This window comes from Schistocerca piceifrons, chromosome 3 (genome assembly GCF_021461385.2).
Source record: "Schistocerca piceifrons isolate TAMUIC-IGC-003096 chromosome 3, iqSchPice1.1, whole genome shotgun sequence".
Lineage (NCBI taxonomy): Eukaryota > Metazoa > Arthropoda > Insecta > Orthoptera > Acrididae > Schistocerca > Schistocerca piceifrons.
Window position 1 is genome coordinate 421,126,067 of NC_060140.1, and position 20,358 is coordinate 421,146,424.

At 41.0% G+C, this 20,358-nt stretch overlaps 1 protein-coding gene across 1 annotated transcript in view; it reads right to left on the reverse strand.

Annotated features, from left to right (window-relative positions):
• LOC124788709 (cytochrome P450 4C1-like) overlaps positions 1-20,358 on the reverse strand; it is an 84,780-nt gene that overhangs the window by 12,738 nt on the left and 51,684 nt on the right. The window contains exon 5 of the mRNA XM_047255989.1: positions 14,866-15,066. Coding sequence (XP_047111945.1) covers positions 14,866-15,066 — 201 coding nt within the window. The remainder of the gene's footprint in view (positions 1-14,865; positions 15,067-20,358) is intronic.

Sequence of the window (20,358 nt, forward strand, 5' to 3'; positions counted from 1 at the left end):
TCAACATCAAAGTCTACCTCTGTCGCTGATGATAGGACATATAGGTGTTTCTATCCCACCAGGATCAGGACACTAGTGTTCCTGATATTCCAGAGGACTGAATAGGGCCTACATGGACGGCAGATCAGTATCTTCGAATGTCACGACTACACTGCAACCGTCTCTTGGTACGATGGATGATGAAGAATGGTGGTGAGCGTGAGACAACAGGGCACTTCCCAAGTTGGTGTGTGTAATTTCAATAGGCGCGTCGCCGTCATTGCCTGCCGGGGCATTGCCGTACAGCCGAAGTCGGGGCCACCACTGAATAGCCAGTGCAGCAGCAGGCTGGAACGAAGTGTGCAGTGTCATTTGATGGGAGTGGGCTGAAGGCCGCTTACGTCGCGATTTCTCTGCGGGCATTGACAGATGACGCCAACCACGAGCCAAGTCAAGACGCTACGTGTACCACTACCATCCTTCTGAGGAAAACTAGGAAGAATCAGACAGGAGGACGTCTCCTGACACAGAACTACCTCTACTCATCCTCTCGCAATAGTCTCCCCTTGCAGACCGAAGTCGAAGCTCATTCCGCAATAGAGGGCGGAGTGCTCCAGTGGATATGATTCGTTTGTTGCGGCGGTAATCATCAAAGGTGTTCCCAAGATCTTTCAATCTCCAACTTTATGCTACGAGTGCGAGAATATTTTGTAACTCTCATCCACATAGGGGGAGATGGCAAATCGTAATAAATACTTACCTAATTTATAAATTGTTTCAGTTAAGGGACGTAGGTCTTGCACCTCCTCTCTGCAGATGAAAGCTTCATACACTAAGCAACCGTATTTTTGTCATGTTATCTAGGCAATGTATCAAGATTTGCGATATGTCCACACGTCTATGACCATAGCAAAGTAATGGAGGGGGTAGTTTGGCAATGATGAAGAAATTGAGAACACTACAGGATCGACGCGATGTGACGTTTTGTTAACGTGTCAGTTCGCCAAGAGTGGTGGTTTGGACCTTGAGTAATTGTGTAAAATGCGTTGAAATTCCATAAACCCTGTAAAATTCCGAAACTGGCGTAGAATATGTAAAACTGATTAAAATACGATTAAAATGTGGAGGGGCGAAAGCACAGTGGCACATAAAAAATCACTCAAAGCCATGGACAGAACATAACAAGACTTACGAGGAAATTCTGAAGTGATGAGAGCAGCTCTACTCATACTTTTAGGAAATTTTTGACAAACACTCCCAACATCAGCCAACATCAGCAAACGAAATCAATGCATGCTTTAAAAAAATCAAGTCTGGCCACACATACAAATACTGCGACTAACAAACGCTATGAGAGTTGAACTATTGAAAGGCGAAACAACAGCGAATTTTGCTCCACAACTTCTATAAACAGAGAAACCATATCCTACTGACCATACGACCGACCTCATTAAAGTCACCAGTGATTTCTGTAACATCGCCACTGATGAAAAAGAAATCATCGACCAAATTTATCCAGACATTGTTCACAACGTTACCAGTCTTGACTGGCTATTTGAAAGGGCAGTTTTGGAAACTAAAAACAGTGTTGTCGACGATATCAACTTTAATATTCAAAAGAAAATATAAATCCGATGGGAAACGTTGAAGAAAGTGTGACCTTCCCTACAGAATTTCTGAACTCTTTCCAAGTACCACGAGTGCTATTACACTCCCTTCGACTTAAAATAGGATCTCCGATCATACTGCTCAGAAAACCTAACTCATCAGAACTATGTAATGGACCAAGGATGATCGTCAAACAGCTGTCGAGAACATCATCGAAGCCGAACTTATGGCTGAAAGTACAAAGGACACACACTATTTATTGCCAGAGTACCACTGATCTCTACTTAACTGCCATTCCAATTTAAAAGACTGCCATTTCCAATCAAATCTCTCACGGTCAACTATTCGCAGCTTGCTCTCGAGTAGGAAATTCAAAAAATTAGAACATATATACCCCGCATAACAAAATGAAAAATGTTGTTTACAAACAAGTATTGTAAATAATTAGAATATGTTTTCAATATTTTTTTACCTCTTACACTTTACAGTTTATCCTTTTATTCCAACTACGACACAATCTCTTATCAACTCTCTGAGCGAAGCCGAACACCCCAGCTAGAAACTTAAAACAAGAAATTGGTGAAAGTACTGTCAAATGGTCTAAAAATACTCGTGTCTGACTCTGAAGCAGCTAACGTCATCAGTTAAGACTAAACTTAAAGCCTTTAATGCGGTATTAGTACCAGTGTTGTGATGTGGGACCACCAAAAAGGTCCAAGAGAATATGTCGATCTTCGAAAGGAAAATCATTAGGAAGCTCTCTGAAGCAGATGGCGTAAAAAAAAGACACCTTTTCAAACAACCGAGTATCTTGCAGAAAATGAAAGCAAGGAGAATAAACCTATCAGCACATGTTTCCAGAAGTCCAATCACTTTCTGTTCCAAGGCTTTGCTTACGTGAAAACCTGTAGGTATCCGTTCAATTGGGAAACCATGGAAGCAATGGAAAGATGAACTGCAGAAGCGCCTTCAGCAGCTGGGTATCCTTGTGCACTGAATCCAGAGTGCACTAGATCCTATAGAGGAACATTGTAAGATCGGCGCAGGGTCTTCAGGCTCTGTGATCGCCGATATATATATGTGTGTGTGTGTAAAAGGGTTGACAATAAGAAAAAAAACCAGCAAACGGACTATCATATGACCCTTAAAATTCACACAGCTTTGAATCCTACGATTTGTTGTTTGATAGTTACGAAAGAACAAATAAATCCTTAACGTGCCGTCAACGAAAAGATTACAGACACATAATTCCCAAATGGGCATGGATGGTGCAAGAATAGCTCCTCTTGGCATGTTCAAAGAAAAATTCACCTACGCCGATTTAGGAAAAGTATGACAATTTAACACCGGGTGATTGGATGGAGATCTGAACTTCACTTCCACAGCTGCTTTGACTAGATCAACAGCAGGTGTCAAGGCATGTATAGTCAAAGCCTATCCCGAAGAGTCATCCACCCGTGAACGCAGTGCGATAGTACTCATGTCTCCAATACTAGCACTCTCACTATAGAACATCAGGAATTCGCGAAGAGTTGGGCTTGAAAGTAACGATTCCTTAAAATACCGTGGGTCTGGACCAGTTTCTTTTACTAGCCTTCTAATATTTCTCTGGAAATCTGATGACATTAATGTTACCATACCAATCGTTAAAATTTTATTATGGTTTGGCTGCACACGAATTTGTCCTCAGGATATGTAATGCGAGTCCGTGGTGTATGACCATCGTTATTTCTATTTTTTAATTTTTCACCGTGTTCGCTTCAGAAACAATACGAAAAGCTATGGTATGCAACTCGAATTAGCCTCACGTAGATCCTCTTTAGGAATCCTCTAAAGTGTAAGAAAATGTCAACTTGAACTCCTGGATAAGTCCCAAATAATCTGACTTCACACATTCACACTTCACTACTTACGCAGTTATCGTCTATCGTGGCTTGTATTACAGCCAATGATCTCAGAATATATATTTACAAACTACTAAACTAATTCCTGTGCTGTTTTTCTAATTCGACCGAGGGGACGCGTATGTTGATCGGAAAATTGGAAATTTGTGGCAAGGTCTTATGGGACTAAACTGCTGAGGTCATCGGTCCCTAAGCTTACACGCTACTTAATATAACTTAAACTAACATACGTTAAGGACGACACACACACCCATGCCCGAGGGAGGACTCGAACCTCCGACGGGTCAAATGTTGATTGGATATGCAACTTGCCATCAAAAATCTAAGACTGTTGTGGTACATTTTTGGAATATGTTGATAAGAGAATCTCTCGGCCTCATCTCACTACCGATTAATTTTTCTCCGTGTACATTTGTCACGTGGAAGTGGTTTGAAGTCCTTGTAAGGCCCTGGCAGCCGTTTTCTAACACCACATTTTTCTAAACACAATAAGACGCATTAGCTCACTGAAACATCCCATACCCTTCAACCAAGGAAGTCGCCATCAATAAATGGCCCGGCTGCCCAAGGAATGAATGCATAAATGATCGTAAATTCTATAAGGATATTTTCCAGACGATAACGGTAAGACCGTCGTCTGAGACTCATATATCTGGCCTTCGGGTTCCTATCCTGATACAATGACTTTCATCCCTAAAAGCCTGACGACCCTTCGAAGAAAGGTCCTCGTCGCATTAACAGAACTCAAATTTGGATAGTCGTCAGCGGTCTCTTAACTAGGAGACATGCAGGAAAAGTCTGGTTGCCTGCTGGTTTCTTTAGACAGTGTGCTGCTACATTACCGCATATTGATTCGTCTTCATGCACCACTGTTATTTGCCGTCACATTGAATATCAATGATACGTTGAAAGGTGGCTACACTGAGCCACTGCGCCAGAGATTGCGCCAAAGAGTATTATTAAGCCGCCTCCACAGTGCTTGGCAGGAGCTCGTAGAAGTCAGTGCGTGGGTAGAGCTCGTAGAAGTCAGTGCTTGGAGAGAACTCGTAGCAGGGAGTGCTTGTTGAGAGCTCGTAGTAGTCAGTTCGTGCCGAGATGTGCTAGTGGGCACTGCTTGTCGTGAAGTCGGAGTGAGATGTGATAGTGGAGAGTGTTGTTCCATGTTTTATGCAGTTATTTGATGGGAGAGATAGCAGATGTTATTCTAATGGAAATACTGTAACGACCAGAGTGCTTTTCGTCAATATATATGAAGGTAAAATATTGTGTGTTTTTTCATTAATTCCATGTTTTAAATAATGCGTCATTACAGGTTCAGTCAACAAAGCATCTGGCGTGTGTTCTTGTATTAGAGTTTAATTCTGGTTTCCTTACGCAATTGTAGTATTTGTAATTTTCTTTTATCACGTCAGTATAATTGGTATTTAAAAATTCTCGTCTTGTTGGAAAAGAACCGTGCCAGATGTGTACGTTGAGTCACACTCCCACACACAGAACAGTTACATTTGTGCTTGGGTTTTGTAGGTTTTATAGTTGCTGGGGACTTAATTAATTAACTGTGTTTACGAAAATTTTCTTCCATTGTTGTTGCAGTCAGATTGCGGAATGTCCTGGCCAAAAGCAAATTATGTCAAAAGGCTAAGCCGCCAACAGTTTCTCACAGAGCACCGTTGTTTCCTATCATTCCAGCGAAATTAAAGGAGATGGCTGCAGTCGATTTGTTCGGTCCAGTGGTTCGTTCTACTAATGGTTTTGCGTACATTTTCGTAGCTGTGGAGTTGACATCAAAATATGTGTGTTTTACACCGTTACGCAAAGCAACAGCTCGTTCAGTATCTAATGCTTTCATCAAACATTTTCTTAAAGAAGTTGGTCATGTTGATAAGGTTATATCAGATAATGGATCACAGTTTCGTTCTAAAATTTGGCTTCGTACTCTACAGCGTCGTAAAATTAAAGCAATTTTCATTTCACTTTTTTACCCCCAATCTAACGCTTCAGAGAGATGGATGAAGGAAATCAATAAATTGTGTCGACTTTATTGTCATCAGAATCACAGAACGTGGGATCAGTATCTTCATATTTTTCAAAACATTCTGAATGAACTCTCTAATGATTCAACTTCTTTACGGCATATACTGGTATTAAAAAATAAAGCACCGACAAATCGCATATCTGAAATCGTTCCTTTTCCGCCTTCACGGAAACTGCGGCATTCTGAAGTTGTCAACCTGGCTCTGCAAAATATTGCATCTGCGGCTGCTAGAAGAAAGAAATCAGCTAAGCGTCCTGGTCGTTCAAAAATCTTGTCAGTTGGTCAAAAAGTGTTAATTAAGTCTCATCGTTTATCTCACAAAGGAAAAGGCTTGTGTCGCAAATTTTTTCTGCTTTATAACGGTCCACATAGAATTCGTAAAATTATTCATGATAACACTGTCGAAGTAGAAACTCTTAAATCTCGACGCTCTAAAGGAATACATCATATATCTAACGTAAAAATTTTTGTGTAATGACATACTTTTGAGAAACCAACAGCTAGATGTAAACATGCGGAGGGTACAAGGATACCGCGCTGTGTTTTGGCGGCGGCACATACTCAAAGCAACAGTCAAGTCTGTGCGCCGCACAAGGCAGTCGTTGACTGCGAACAATTGCTTCGTACGTCACGCGCCTACAGCTGATCGAGCGCTCAGTGCGAATGCACTGACAGCCGTAAACAAATACACAGTTTAATTTCTCCGATTAAATTCAGTATAAAGCTATAGTGACTTGATGAATTATATTATTAACATTCAGTATTTTTCAGGATACGGTTGTATAAAATATTTAAGAACTTCAGGTAAATTCTGTGTGTCTCCGACGTTAAGACGACTTGCTATCGAGAAAGTTTTAGGAAGAATGTAATTTCCAAGAAGAAACTAATAAACTAAAAAGGGTAACTATTAATTGAGTTCATTTTTCAGGTAACATATTTCCACTTAGGTACGTATTTTAGACGTAATTTGCTGCTCGCGATTACGTGATTCATACTTTGTGCTAATTTCATGTTCTATGAAAATTACTTGTGAAGCGACGTGCTTGCGTACGTTAACTGATTTTGACAATGATTATTAATGAACTGGGTTGTAACTTGTGTATTTTATGCATCGCTTGGCTGCACTGCTTTTTCACTGATGTCATACGTTTTAATTATGTGCCTGCTGTGCTTATTTATTTAAATTATAATTGTCACCTGATTAGTTGTGCTGGTATGTATGTAAGTTATACTTTGTGATTTATCTGCTTGCGCCTTCATGTTTACTTATTAGGATGACATATGAACATTTATTTGCTTATGCTGATATGATGCTAATGACCTGTTTATTGCGTAAGATATATGTTTGCTGCTATGCGTATGGATTGCATATTTATACATTTCTGTTTGTCGTCACAACTACTCTTTAATTTGGTGTATAGAAATGCTGATATAGTGTGTACAAACATAGAGTTTAGGTCACACTATTGTATTAATTATAGATTGTTCGGTTGGCAGAGCCTCGTTGTAGGATTTGTGCTGCATCCACTTTTTGACATTCTGTTCACTACTGGTATATTTACTTGCTATTGCTTGTTTTGCTTACGCTAAGTGCCTTATATTTTTAAGATAAGAAAATGAACTGCTATAATTCGACGAACGACATTGGTACAAAGAACTTCGTTGAAGTCACATGAGCTGAGGTTTTATGGAAGCTGTATAAATTTATGCTAATAGGAAGGAAGCTAACGACATGACATACCAACACTAGGTTTAGACCATTGACAGTTATTACACTGCATTTTTCGGGAGCAATTGAAATAGCAAGTGACACTTGACACAAGAAATACTCCACATGTTTGCTTCTGCCATAATTCTTGAAATGGTGTACACACTGTGAAATATTGTGATCATTCACATTCCGTAATCGTACTTAATTACTGAGAGTTATTCGAACTAAGTCTGTTAGAGGTCATGTATGCATTTCTTTTGTTTATAATTCATAATGAGTAGAAGATTTGGCTCAGATGGATTACACAGAGGTTGTGTGTTGACAATGTGTCTTCGGATTGTATGGGATGATGAGGTTTGCATTAGGATTTTATCTGTACTTGTTCGAGGAGACTGACTAGAGGAAAGAGTTGTTATGGAAGTGAGATGATATTGATAATAAGGTTTATATGTATTGACGCATTGAAGAGGTATTATTGAGATTGTGTGAAGTTGATGATTATTGGAGTTTTGGTGGATAAGAGGTAAAGTAAGTGAGATGATATTGGCAATAAGGTTCATATTTATCGACGTATTGAAGAGGTATTATTGAGGTATTATTGAGGTATAGAGATTATATGAAGTTGATGATTATTGGAGTTTTTGTGGACAAGAGGTAAGGTAAATGCTATTAATGATGAGGTTTATATGTATCGACGTATTGAAGAGGTATTATTGAAGTATTGAGATTATGTGATGCTGATGATTATTGGAGTTTTGGTGGATAAGAGGTAAAGTAAGTGAGAAGCATATTTTTCTTTTTTTGTTGGTCTTATGGAACAAGGAGGATGAAGATAGCATACTAGAACACTAAAGTAGAAGGAAGATAGTCTATACACACACTTTGTTAAATCACTAAGCAGTATATACTTTTTTTTTGAAGAGAGGAAGTATTTGCATATCTTGGCTCACTGACAGTTGTTCAACAACAGTACATTTGATCTGGCTTGGCAAACATTGGTCTTGACATGATGACTATGACGTTGACTTAACTATTATTGACTGTTATACATTGCTGCCACTACTACTTGATACACGTGATGAACATCAGATTTTGACAGAATTACATTTACACAGTTAACACCATTCAATTACACAGCAGTACTTAATGTGGATGAAAGATGAGTGAGTGTGTTTTGTGTGTTTTCCTTTCCTAATCGTACCCACCTATCTCCTGAATATTATTTTATTTGTTTGTAGTGGCTTGCACTGACACCCATAAATATTATAGGTTTACTGATATTTGAGTATTTGTAATAGTTAATATGACAATTATCTGAAATCATTTGTGTGTTTATTAGAATTTATATGTTTAGTGTAAAAGCATTTGTATGTGTATTCAAACTATTGTTCATGCCTGAACTGTCTGATTAGTGATGGTAAATATTATGAACTGTTACCTGCACTTTTCAACGTAATGTGTGACACTTAGGAATGATTAATTTCTGCTGATGAACTGAGTGATCAGTGATAATGAATATTATGGACTGTTACTTGTACTTTATCTACATGATTGGTGCCACTAGGACATGTTTAATTTCTGCTGATGAACAGTGTGATTAGTATGTGTATTCAAACTATTGTTCATGCTTGAACTGTGTGATCAGTGATAGTGAATATCATGGACTGCTCTCTGGACCTGCTCATCATTGCTAAGTGTAACTGATGGACTGTTTCTACTGAAATGAAGTCACTTGCCGGTGTCTGCACCTACTCAACATTGCTGGGTGCCACTGTTAGAACTGTTTATACTGAAATGAAGTCACTTCTTGCTGTCTGCACCTACTCAACATTGCTGGGTGCAACTGACGGACTGCTTCTACTGAAATGATGTCACTTGTTGGTGTCTGCACCTGCTCAACATTACTGGGTGCAACTGATGGACTGCTTCTACTGAAATGATGTCACTTGTCGGTGTCTGCACCTGCTCTCAACATTGCTGGGTGCAACTGATGGGCTGTTTCTACTGAAATGCTGTCACTTGTTGGTGTCTGCACCTGCTCAACATTGCTGGGTGCCACTAATGGAACTGCTTCTGCTGAAATGAAGTCACTTGTTGGTGTCTGCACCTGCTCAACATTACTGGGTGCACAGATGAAGCTACTTCTATGGAAATGATGTCACTTGCCGGTGTCTGCACCTACTCAACATTGCTGGGTGCCACTGATGGACTGCTTCTACTGAACTAATGTGACTTGTTGCTGTGTGTACCTCTTCAACTTTACTGGGTGCCACAGATGGAACTGCTTCTACTGAAATGATGTCACTTGTTGGTGTCTGCACCTGCTCAACATTGCTGGGTGCAACTGATGAACTGTTTCTACTGAAATTAAGTCACTTGTTGCTGTCTGTACCTACTCAACATTGCTGGGTGCAACTGATGGACTGCTTCTACTGAAATGATGTCACTTGTCGGTGTCTGCACCTACTCAACATTGCTGGGTGCAACTGATGGACTGCTTCTACTGAAATGAAGTCACTTGTTGGTGTCTGCACCTGCTCAACTTTGCTGGGTGCAACTGATGGACTGTTTCTGCTGAAATGATGTCACTTGTTGGTGTCTGCACCTGCTCAACATTGCTGGGTGCAACTGATGGACTGCTTCTACTGAAATGATGTCACTTGTTGGTGTCTGCACCTGTTCAACATTACTGGGTGCCACTAATGGAACTGCTTATACTGAAATAATGTCACTTGTTGGTGTCTGCACCTGCTCAACATTGCTGGGTGCCACTGATGGACTGCTTTTTACTGAAATAATGTGACTTGTTGCTGTGTGTACCTGCTCAACACTACTGGGTGCCACTGATGGAACTGCTTCTATTGAAATGATGTCACTTGTTGGTGTCTGCACCTGTTCAACATTGCTGGGTGCCACTGATGGACTGCTTTTTACTGAAATAATGTGACTTGTTGCTGTGTGTACCTGCTCAACTTCACTGGGTGCCACTGATGAAACTGCTTTTACTAAAATGATGTCACTTGCTGGTATTTGCACCTGTTGACCATCGCTGGGTGCTACTACTGGAACTAATCATGGAAAGCATGTTATGTGAACATTTGTATAAACTGATTTTTTGTGTATTGTGTAAACTATTATATAAAGTCACATGTATGAAAGAATTTGTATCGCTTACTGTATTTCATATATTACGTTATTGAAAGGTCAGTGCAAAGCCAAAATTTTAACTAATTATGTGATATTTAGGTATTAATATTATCTTTTATTTTTGTCTGTATTTTTCTGGACGAATTTGGTGGTATTTTCACCACCAATGCTGGCAAAAATACCATCAAATTCTGGCCTGTGGAGGAGGGGCATATGAAAGGTGGCTACACTGAGCCACTGCGCCAGAGATTGCGCCAAAGAGTATTATTAAGCCGCCTCCACAGTGCTTGGCAGGAGCTCGTAGAAGTCAGTGCGTGGGTAGAGCTCGTAGAAGTCAGTGCTTGGAGAGAACTCGTAGCAGGGAGTGCTTGTTGAGAGCTCGTAGTAGTCAGTTCGTGCCGAGATGTGCTAGTGGGCACTGCTTGTCGTGAAGTCGGAGTGAGATGTGATAGTGGAGAGTGTTGTTCCATGTTTTATGCAGTTATTTGATGGGAGAGATAGCAGATGTTATTCTAATGGAAATACTGTAACGACCAGAGTGCTTTTCGTCAATATATATGAAGGTAAAATATTGTGTGTTTTTTCATTAATTCCATGTTTTAAATAATGCGTCATTACAGGTTCAGTCAACAAAGCATCTGGCGTGTGTTCTTGTATTAGAGTTTAATTCTGGTTTCCTTACGCAATTGTAGTATTTGTAATTTTCTTTTATCACGTCAGTATAATTGGTATTTAAAAATTCTCGTCTTGTTGGAAAAGAACCGTGCCAGATGTGTACGTTGAGTCACACTCCCACACACAGAACAGTTACATTTGTGCTTGGGTTTTGTAGGTTTTATAGTTGCTGGGGACTTAATTAATTAACTGTGTTTACGAAAATTTTCTTTCATTGTTGTTGCAGCCAGATTGCGGAATACTTCTAGTCAGGGCCAACCGTTTACGAGACTTGCGTAATCGGACTTAAAGCTACGAAAAATTTAAAAAGTATTTTCATCATATTTAATTAAGCCCCCATGCACGACACGACCAGGACGCTTAGCTGATTTCTCTCTTTTAGCAGCCGCAGATGCAATATTTTGCAGAGCCATGTTGACAACTTCAGAATGCCGCAGTTTCCGTGTAGGTGGAAAAGGAACGATTTCAGATATGCGATTTGTCGGTGCTTTGTTTTTTTAATATCAATATAGGCGGTAAAGAAGTTGAGTCATTAGGAAGTTCATTCAGAATGTTTTGAAAAATATGAAGATACTGATCCCACGTGGTTGCCTGCTGGTTTCTTTAGACAGTGAGCTGCTACATTACCGCATATTGATTCGTCTTCATGCACCACTGTTATTTGCCGTCACATTGAATATCAATGATACGTGGAGCGCCGAAGTTGCCACTGGTATGGTGTCATTGGTCTACGTATGACATGCTACCACCTTACTGGAACGAGAACAGTTGGCAGATTCTGCCGTTGCAGAATAGCTACGTGGTTCGTCAAGAAAGTCTATGACCTTTACTTTTTATAGTTCGAATAAGTATATTTCGTCTCTCATGAGCACAACGAGCGAAATGCGAACAGAAGTCCCGCAAATCTCATACGTAACCAACTTGGCCAAAACGCATCGTGTGACATACGAGGGTTGGAACTTAAATAGTGACAACTATTTATTCGCAACCGATACGAAAGAGTTACATGTTTGCATCTGTTACTGCCCTTCAAAGTAGTCATTAGAGTTGTGTTGAAACCTTTGCCAGCGATGTGGAAGCCTTAGTACACCGTTAGCAGAGCCCGTTCTGTTGATGGTGCGAATGGAGCGGTCTACTGCCTGTCGAATCTCTGGAACAGTTCTGAAGCGAATGCCACGAAGTGGTTCTTCATCTTAGGAATCTAATGCATAGTATTACTGTTCGTTTTTGGAGCATCGCCTGCGACCAGCTTTATGAAAGAAGCGGCGACACTTTCTGCGCAACCCACCCATCATTTTGCATGACAATGCGCGGGCGCATACAGCGCAAGCTGTGGCTGCTCTGTTCGGTCGATGGGACTGGGAAGTACTGTACCATCCACCATACTCCCCGAACTTAAGTCCTTGTGACTACTTCGAAGGACAGTAAGAGGTGCAAACATGTAAGTCTTTTCTGTCGGTTGTGAATAAATTGTTGCCACTATTTAAGTTCCAATCCTCGTAGATTAGAAGCTGTGCACTGTGGTCGTAGCATTGTACTCGTGATCGTGGTCAAGTGTGCTGATCAGTAATTTCAGTACTATCTGATGACTGTAATCAAAAGTTACAGACAAATTGTGTATGTGGCGTAGCAACATACAAGTAGGTTTAAATATTCTGTTACAATATTGTTCACTAGGCTTTCCGTCTTTTCATGGAACCCCTTACCCGAATCAGCTACTCATTATGTCGTTCAGTGCCCCATCACGTACTCTCTAGTACACCAAGAGAGTATGGTACAGCTTCAGAGGTTTCTATGATTCTAGCAAAGTCCATAAGAGTCTAGGCTGAACTATCACCAACTACTTTGTTTACATGGCCTCAGAAGAAACATCATACAAAGTTTTATGCTGTTAAGGATGGTGTGCTTTCTTTTATGTCCTGAATCCATAATCAAGTATTATTGTTCACTGTTTGACAGTGCCCCTCGTCCAGATCTCTACCCCTCCCTCCTCATCCCGGCCAGGCTCTCCTTGTATTTCGGTCCCATCGTCCAGACCTCCACCCTCCCCTCCCCCCCCTTCCAACCCGACCAGACCAGGCCCTCCTTGCATTTCCAGACATAGTCAACCAATTTCACAACGTCATTCATCCACGACGTCTTATTTTTACATACCACTCTTAGTCATACGTCTTTTTTACGTGAATAATTTGAGTTATAACTCCAAAATAAATCATTCAGCCAAAATTAAATTATGTCGCTAGCAGGGTACGTACGTAAAATCTGCTCTTTCGGTCTCTGAGCAAAACGGAGCGTGCGGTGCGAGAGCTGTAGCAACCAGCACACAGGTGAGTACTGCATTGTCAACGGAAGCATCATCGCTTCTGCTGTACAAAGTGGATCGTCACAGGACAGTGAAAGACTTATGAATAAATACTTCAGTTTTTTTTTAAAAAAAAAAAAGCGTATAAATCGCCAGTGCGTATTTAGTGTGTCCATAAAAAATATACGACGAAACTGGTTAAACAAATCGTCATTTTAGTCGCTTCAGCTAAAAAATAAGATTTTACAGGTTTTCCTGTATTATCTTAAATATTAATTAGTAAAACTTTGAACATAGCTGCTAAGGTTCAGTGACCGTGTCAGAATTATTTTGTAACAAATAACCCCTCGGTCACAAATATTAAGTCAAAAATTTTGACTTAATATTTGTGACCGAGGGCTTATTTGTTACAATATATTAATTAGTATTGATTATAGCTTCAACACCGAGAAAAAAGAGGAAATGAGAGGAAACTCAAAAGAGGTTAAACACAAAGCAGAAAAAAATTAATTTAATATTCCGTGACAAGGAGAAGGGAAATGTAAATCGTATTAATGGCAAATTCAAAGGAGTGGGAGTAGTGTGGGGATGGTGATGGACAGTGCATTGTTTACTTATTCTTTCTTCGTAATAAAGTGTTTTTCTCAGCGATACCGCTATCGTATTCAAGGAATTGTTAAGCCATCATATGCTGACATTTATCTTTATTTCGTTATTATGAAGGTTTTCGTTTCTGAGGGAGCTTTGAAACTGACGTACGCACGTTTTAAAGTGGAAACAGAGTTGTCGACACTGGCAGGTGCGATGTTTACAATTTTGAAAGACGTATTCAAGGTGACCAACTCCAACGCTTCCTTCTGTTTCACAATGCCATAGACAGTTTACAGTAAGACTCTAGATTTTATGAATGATTTGTATTTACAACTTATCCTCACACTTATTCATCTACAAAAAACTTTCACTGTCTTGTTTAATTCGTTCTTTTGGAACCATATTTTTTGGGCGTTATATACGGTCTTCTGGACGTCATGGACAAACCGAATTTCACAATTTCTCTGTTTGAGAAATCCGTTTAGGCTCCTACAGGGAACATCTGCGGTATCAAAAAAAAATCGTAATACATGAACATAGGAAAAATAAATTCCGAAGCAGAGTAAGATATAGCCCAACTGTCCTGCTCGTCTTTCAGTCAAACCATCTTGGCAACGGGAATGACTCGTGCCTTTTTCCTCGCCACTAGATATGCTTCGTTGCTTCACCATAGGCCGCGCGTGGTAGCCGTGCGGTCTTGGGTGTCTTGTCACGGTTCGTGCGGCTGCCCACGTCGGAGGCTTGTTATCCTTAGCGTAAGTTAGTCTAAGTTAGTTTAAGTGTGTAAGACTAGGGACCGATGACCTTAGCAGTTTGGTCCCTTAGCAATTAACACACATTTTAACATTTTGAACGCTTCACTATATAGATGGTGTCTTATTTTCTGTGGACATGGTTGTGTGGTGCTGCCTACCTTTACGACGCAGTCCAGCACTGCGAGACGGGCGATGTCTGCTGCAGTGGACGACCTGAAGCGGCCTTCTCCTGTGCCGAAGACCTCGTCCAGTTCCCGGTGCACCGCGTCCTGCCAAACCGGGTGCAAGGCCAGCAGAGACAGCGTGAAACCGGTTGCCGCTGCCGTCGTTTCTGTGCTCGCCAGTGCAAACGTGCACACCTGTAGCAAAGGTATGGGCAAATTCACCGGTGCTGGGGAGATCTGTCGCTCCATAGTGGGTATATTTGTCTCTTACGTACAGCGTTACGGAATTCAGTAATGCAAAATAACAGAAACGTGCAGGGAAGACATTTCAGTAATGCAATGTCCTAGATAGTTGATTACTTTAGTCTGCTTGCCTAACGGTGACTTAGGAACAACTTCAGCAGGTGAGAAGTTCTGATTTATTGCAACGTGAAATTGAAATCTGTCTATGAAAAACATTCTTAAAGAAACCATTTGATCCTAGTGGAGTTTTATGTGTAAGTTCATGGCAAGGTAAACTAAATTGGAATGTGTTGCGCATTATATAATCAACGGAAATATTCCTCATATCCACTAAGACTCGCAGAAGAGTTGATTATTTAATACTTAAAAAGAACAAATTGGCAGTGTCGTTCCAGAAATAAATTAAAAATTGTTCCAATCGCAAGATTTTCGGGACGTTTGCCCTGGCTGTAAGGCAAATGTCTAAACTGATTGTCCCCGCACAAGTATTTATGCATTCGAAATTAAGAGCCCCCCTGCCCTTTCGCCAGGTAATTGACTATTAGGAACCTAGTTCAGATTCATGGTTAGGCCTATATGTTCTTGAGGTAGGGGGATTAGGGCCTATATAATAATGAGAATTTTTATATGGAAAAATCACATAATACAGAGTACTAAATTATCATGTTGCTTAGGGGAAGTATCTCTAAAATCTGTTACTGGTAGTGCGCTTTTATTGTTATTATTGTTATTATTATTATCATTACTTATCAGCTACATAATGCCGTACAGAGAACATAGACGTGAATTGTAGTGAAATTGCTTGAGGTATCTAAGGACCTCGATGCAGGAGAAGCACCATTATTTGTATGTTTCTGTATTAGGATTGTAAATATTTAAAAAATAGTACAATGAGCTTACAAACTGTAAAGATAAGGAACGACGGCAGCTTCACTGTGTATTCAGTTAGTATGATTTCAAGTTGGTAGGTAGAGCTACAATAGGGATATGGGTGTCGAACAGATGATGGGCGCTTGCAAGCGATATTTTGATTCTCATTTTCTCCAATCAGATGTTTCAAGATACCGATGTTTTTACTGGCTCATACTGGCATTGTATCACAAGGAGGTTGGTGAAAACAAGTACTTGCACTTTTTGGACCTAATACTACGATCTCTACATCTACATCTCTTTCGTATTCTAAAAGTCACCGAACGCTGCATGGCAGAAGGTATCAAGTGCCACCATTAGACATTTCGTTTACTGTTCCATTTGCAAATAGCGCGAGGGAAAAACAACTGTAAAAGCCCCCGCACGAGCCCTAATTTCTACATCTACATCTACATCTACATCCATACTCCGCAAGCCACCTGACGGTGTGTGGCGAAGGGTACCCTGAGTACCTCTATCGGTTCTCCCTTCTATTCCAGTCTCGTATTGTTCGTGGAAAGAAGGATTGTCGGTATGCTGCTGTGTGGGCTCTAATCTCCCTGATTTTATCCTCATGGTCTCTTCGCGAGATATACGTAAGAGGGAGCAATATACTGCTTGACTCTTCGGTGAAGGTATGTTCTCGAAACTTTAACAAAAGTCCGTACCGAGCTACTGAACGTCTCTCCTGCGGAGTCTTCCACTGGAGTTTATCTATCATCTCCGTAAGGCTTTCGCGATTACTAAATGATCCTGTAACGAAGCGCGCTGCTCTCCGTTGGATCCTCTCTATCTCTTCTATCAACCCTATCTGGTACGGTTCCCACACTGCTGAGCAGTATTCAAGCAGTGGGCGAACAAGCGTACTGTAACCTACTTCCTTTGTTTTCGGATTGCATTAACTTAGGATTCTTCCAATGAATCTCAGTCTGGCATCTGTTTTACCGACGATCAACTTTATATGATCATTCCATTTTAAATCACTCCTAATGCGTATTCCCAGATAATTTATGGAATTAACTGCTACCAGTTGCCGACCTGCTATTTTGTACCTAAATGATAAGGGATCTATCTTTCTATGAATTCGCAGCACATTACACTTTTCTACATTGAGATTGAATTGCCATTCCCTGCACCATGCGTCAATTCGCTGCAGATCCTCCTGCATTTCAGTACAATTTTCCATTGTTACAACCTCTCGATACACCACAGCCTCATCCGCAAAAAGCCTCAGTGAACTTCCGATGTCATCCACAAGGTCATTTATCTATATTGTGAATAGCAACGGTCCTACGACACTCCCCTGCGGCACTCCTGAAACCACTCTTACTTCGGAAGACATCTCTCCACTGAGAATGGCGTGCTGCGTTCTGCTATCTAGGAAGTCTTCAATCCAGTCACACAATTGGTCTGATAGTCCATATGCTCTTACTTTGTTCATTAAACGACTGTGGGGAACTATATCGAACGCCTTGCGGAAGTCAAGAAACACGGCATCTACCTGTCAACCCGTGTCTATGGCCCTCTGAGTCTCGTGGACGAATAGCGCGAGCTGGGTTTCAGACGACCGTCTTTTTCGAAACCCATGCTGATTCCTACACGCATCTTACCTTCGTAGTCGTTACTCGAAGTGTACGTTGGCGGCAGTAGATTCGTTCTCCAGTGGGCCTCAAATGCAAGTTCTCTAAATGTGCCTCACGAAAAGAGGTTGTCTTCCCTCAAGGTATTCCCATTTGAGTTCACGAAGCATCTTCATAATACTGGCGTCCTGATCGAACCTACCGGTAACAAATCTAGCAGCACGCCTCTGAATTGCTTCGATGTCTCCCTTTAATCCGACCTGGGGGGAACCCCAAACACTCAAGAATGGGTCGCGCTAGCGTTCTATACGCTGTCTTCTTCGTGGATGAACTACACTTTCCCGAAACGCTCTCGATAAAACGAAGTGGAGAATTCGCCTTCCCTATTACCAACCCGACGTACTTGTCCCATTTCATATTGCTTTTCAGTGTTACGCCTAGATATTTAAAAGATGTGATCGTGTCAAGTAGCACCCCAATAATGCTATATTCGAACGTTACGGGATTGTTTCTGCAGCTCACCCGCATTAACTTATACTCTTTTCTATATTTAGAGGTAGCTAATCCGCCTGCTTAGCTGGGTGGTAACGTGCTCGACTCCCATGCAGCGGGCCCCGGTTCGATTCCCGGGCGGATTGCAGATTTTCTCCGCTCGTGGACTGAATGTTGTGTTGTTCTCATCATCATTTCATCCTCACCACCGGCGCGAAAGTCGCCCAATGTGGCGTCAACTGAAATAAACCTGCACTTGGTAGCCGTACTTCCCGGGACGGGAAGGTAGCTGCCATTCATCACACCAATTGCGAATTTTATCAAGTCATGTTGTATTCTCATACAGTCGTCATTTAGGAAGTCTTCGAGCCACTCACGTATCAGGGAACCTAATCTGTATGCTCGAACATTCGTCAGTAGTCTGCAGAGGGGAAATGTGGAAAATGCCTGTTCCCTCCCGTCCATGGTCTGCAGGGTATCATGTGAGGACAAGTTGTGTTTCGCAAAAGCGATGCTTTCTGAATCCGTGCAGGTTTGTGGACAGAAACTTTTCTGTCTCCAGGAAATTTATTATATTCGAATTCAGAATGTATTCAGGAATAACTCAGAATGCAATCAAGAAAAAAATGGTTCAAATGGCTCTGAACACTATGTGACTCAACATCTGAGGTCATCAGTCCCCTAGAACTTAGAAGTACTTAAAACTAACTAGCCTAATGACACCACATACATCCATGCCCGAGGCAGGATTCGAACCTGCGTCCGTAGCGGTCGCGCTGTTCCAGACTGAAGCGGCTAGAACCGCTCGGCCACACCGGCCGGCTGCATTCAATAATTCTGCAGCAAACTGATCAAACTGATGTTACTATACAGGAAGTCATCTACGCTTTTTCTCCAGGCTCTTTTGACTTTGCGCTGGGTGAGAGATTCGCGATAAACGCAAGTTAAGTAATGGGTCAATGTCGCAGAATACGCTCTGTACACCAAACCAGGATTCCATCTGGACATGACGAATTATTTGTTTACAATTCTTTCAGTCGCTTCTCTACGTCACGGATGCCTGTATCTCTGTTATCCGTGCCGGAGTCTGTATGGTAACCAAACAACGGTACATTTGTAGGATCCTCCTGCGTCAGTTTCCGCAAGCATGAAATTTAAAACTTCAGCTGTTCTTTTCTGCCTTCCATTACCACCCTAGATTTGCCGAATAGTGACTGGATAGAAGGCCTCGACGCGGTCAGTGACTTTACGTATGACCAGAATTTTCCCCGGTTCTCTGCAGTGTTGGGACCACTCCTGTTCCTTATTTATAGAAATGATATGCCCTCTAGTAGTACGGGTACCTCTAAAATATTTTTATTTGCTGATGACTCTAGTTTGGTAGTAAAGGATGTTGTATACAACAGTGGCTCGGTTTCAAATAGTGTAGTTCATGACACAAGTTCATGGCTTGTAGAAAATAAACTAACACTAAATCAAAGTAAAACTCTGGTTTTACAGTTTCTGGCACACAATTAAACAAAACCTGACGTTTTAATTTCACGGAATGGCGGTGTGATTAGTGAAACTGTAAAGTTCAAATTTCTAGGTGTTCAGTCAGATAGGCAGTAAACTGTCGTGGGAAGCCCACATTCAGGATCTTGTTCAAAGACCTAATACTGACATTTTTACCGTTCTGACGGTATCTGATGTAATGATCGCTCGACAAGAAAATTAGTTTACTTTGCTTATTTTCATTCGCTTAGACCGTATGGCTTTATATTTTGAGGTAACTCTTTCCGTTCTAAAAGGATATTTTTGGCTCAGAAACGGGCGGTTCGGGCAATAAGTGGTTTAAGTTCACGAACCTCTTGTCGACCCCTGCTCACTAATCTGGATATTTTCACAATGGCCTTTCAATATATATATTCTGTACTGTCGTCTCTTGTTAACAATACCAGCTTATTACCAAGAACAAGAAGCTTTCACACAGTTAATACTCGGCAGAAATTGGACCTGCATTTGAATCAGACTTCCTTAACTCTTGTGTTGAAAGGTGTGCAGTATACTGCTGCATCCATTTTCAATAAGCTACCATAAGAACTCAAAAATCTTAGCAGTAATCCACGCTCTTTCAAACAGAAACTGAAGAGTTTCCTTATGGGTCACTCCTTCTATTTTGTTGAGAAGTTCCTTGAAAAATTGGGCTGATTCTTATATTATATTGTTCATTGCGTTTACTTGAAGTTATGGTTTGACTTTTTTGGGCACATAAGCATATTAC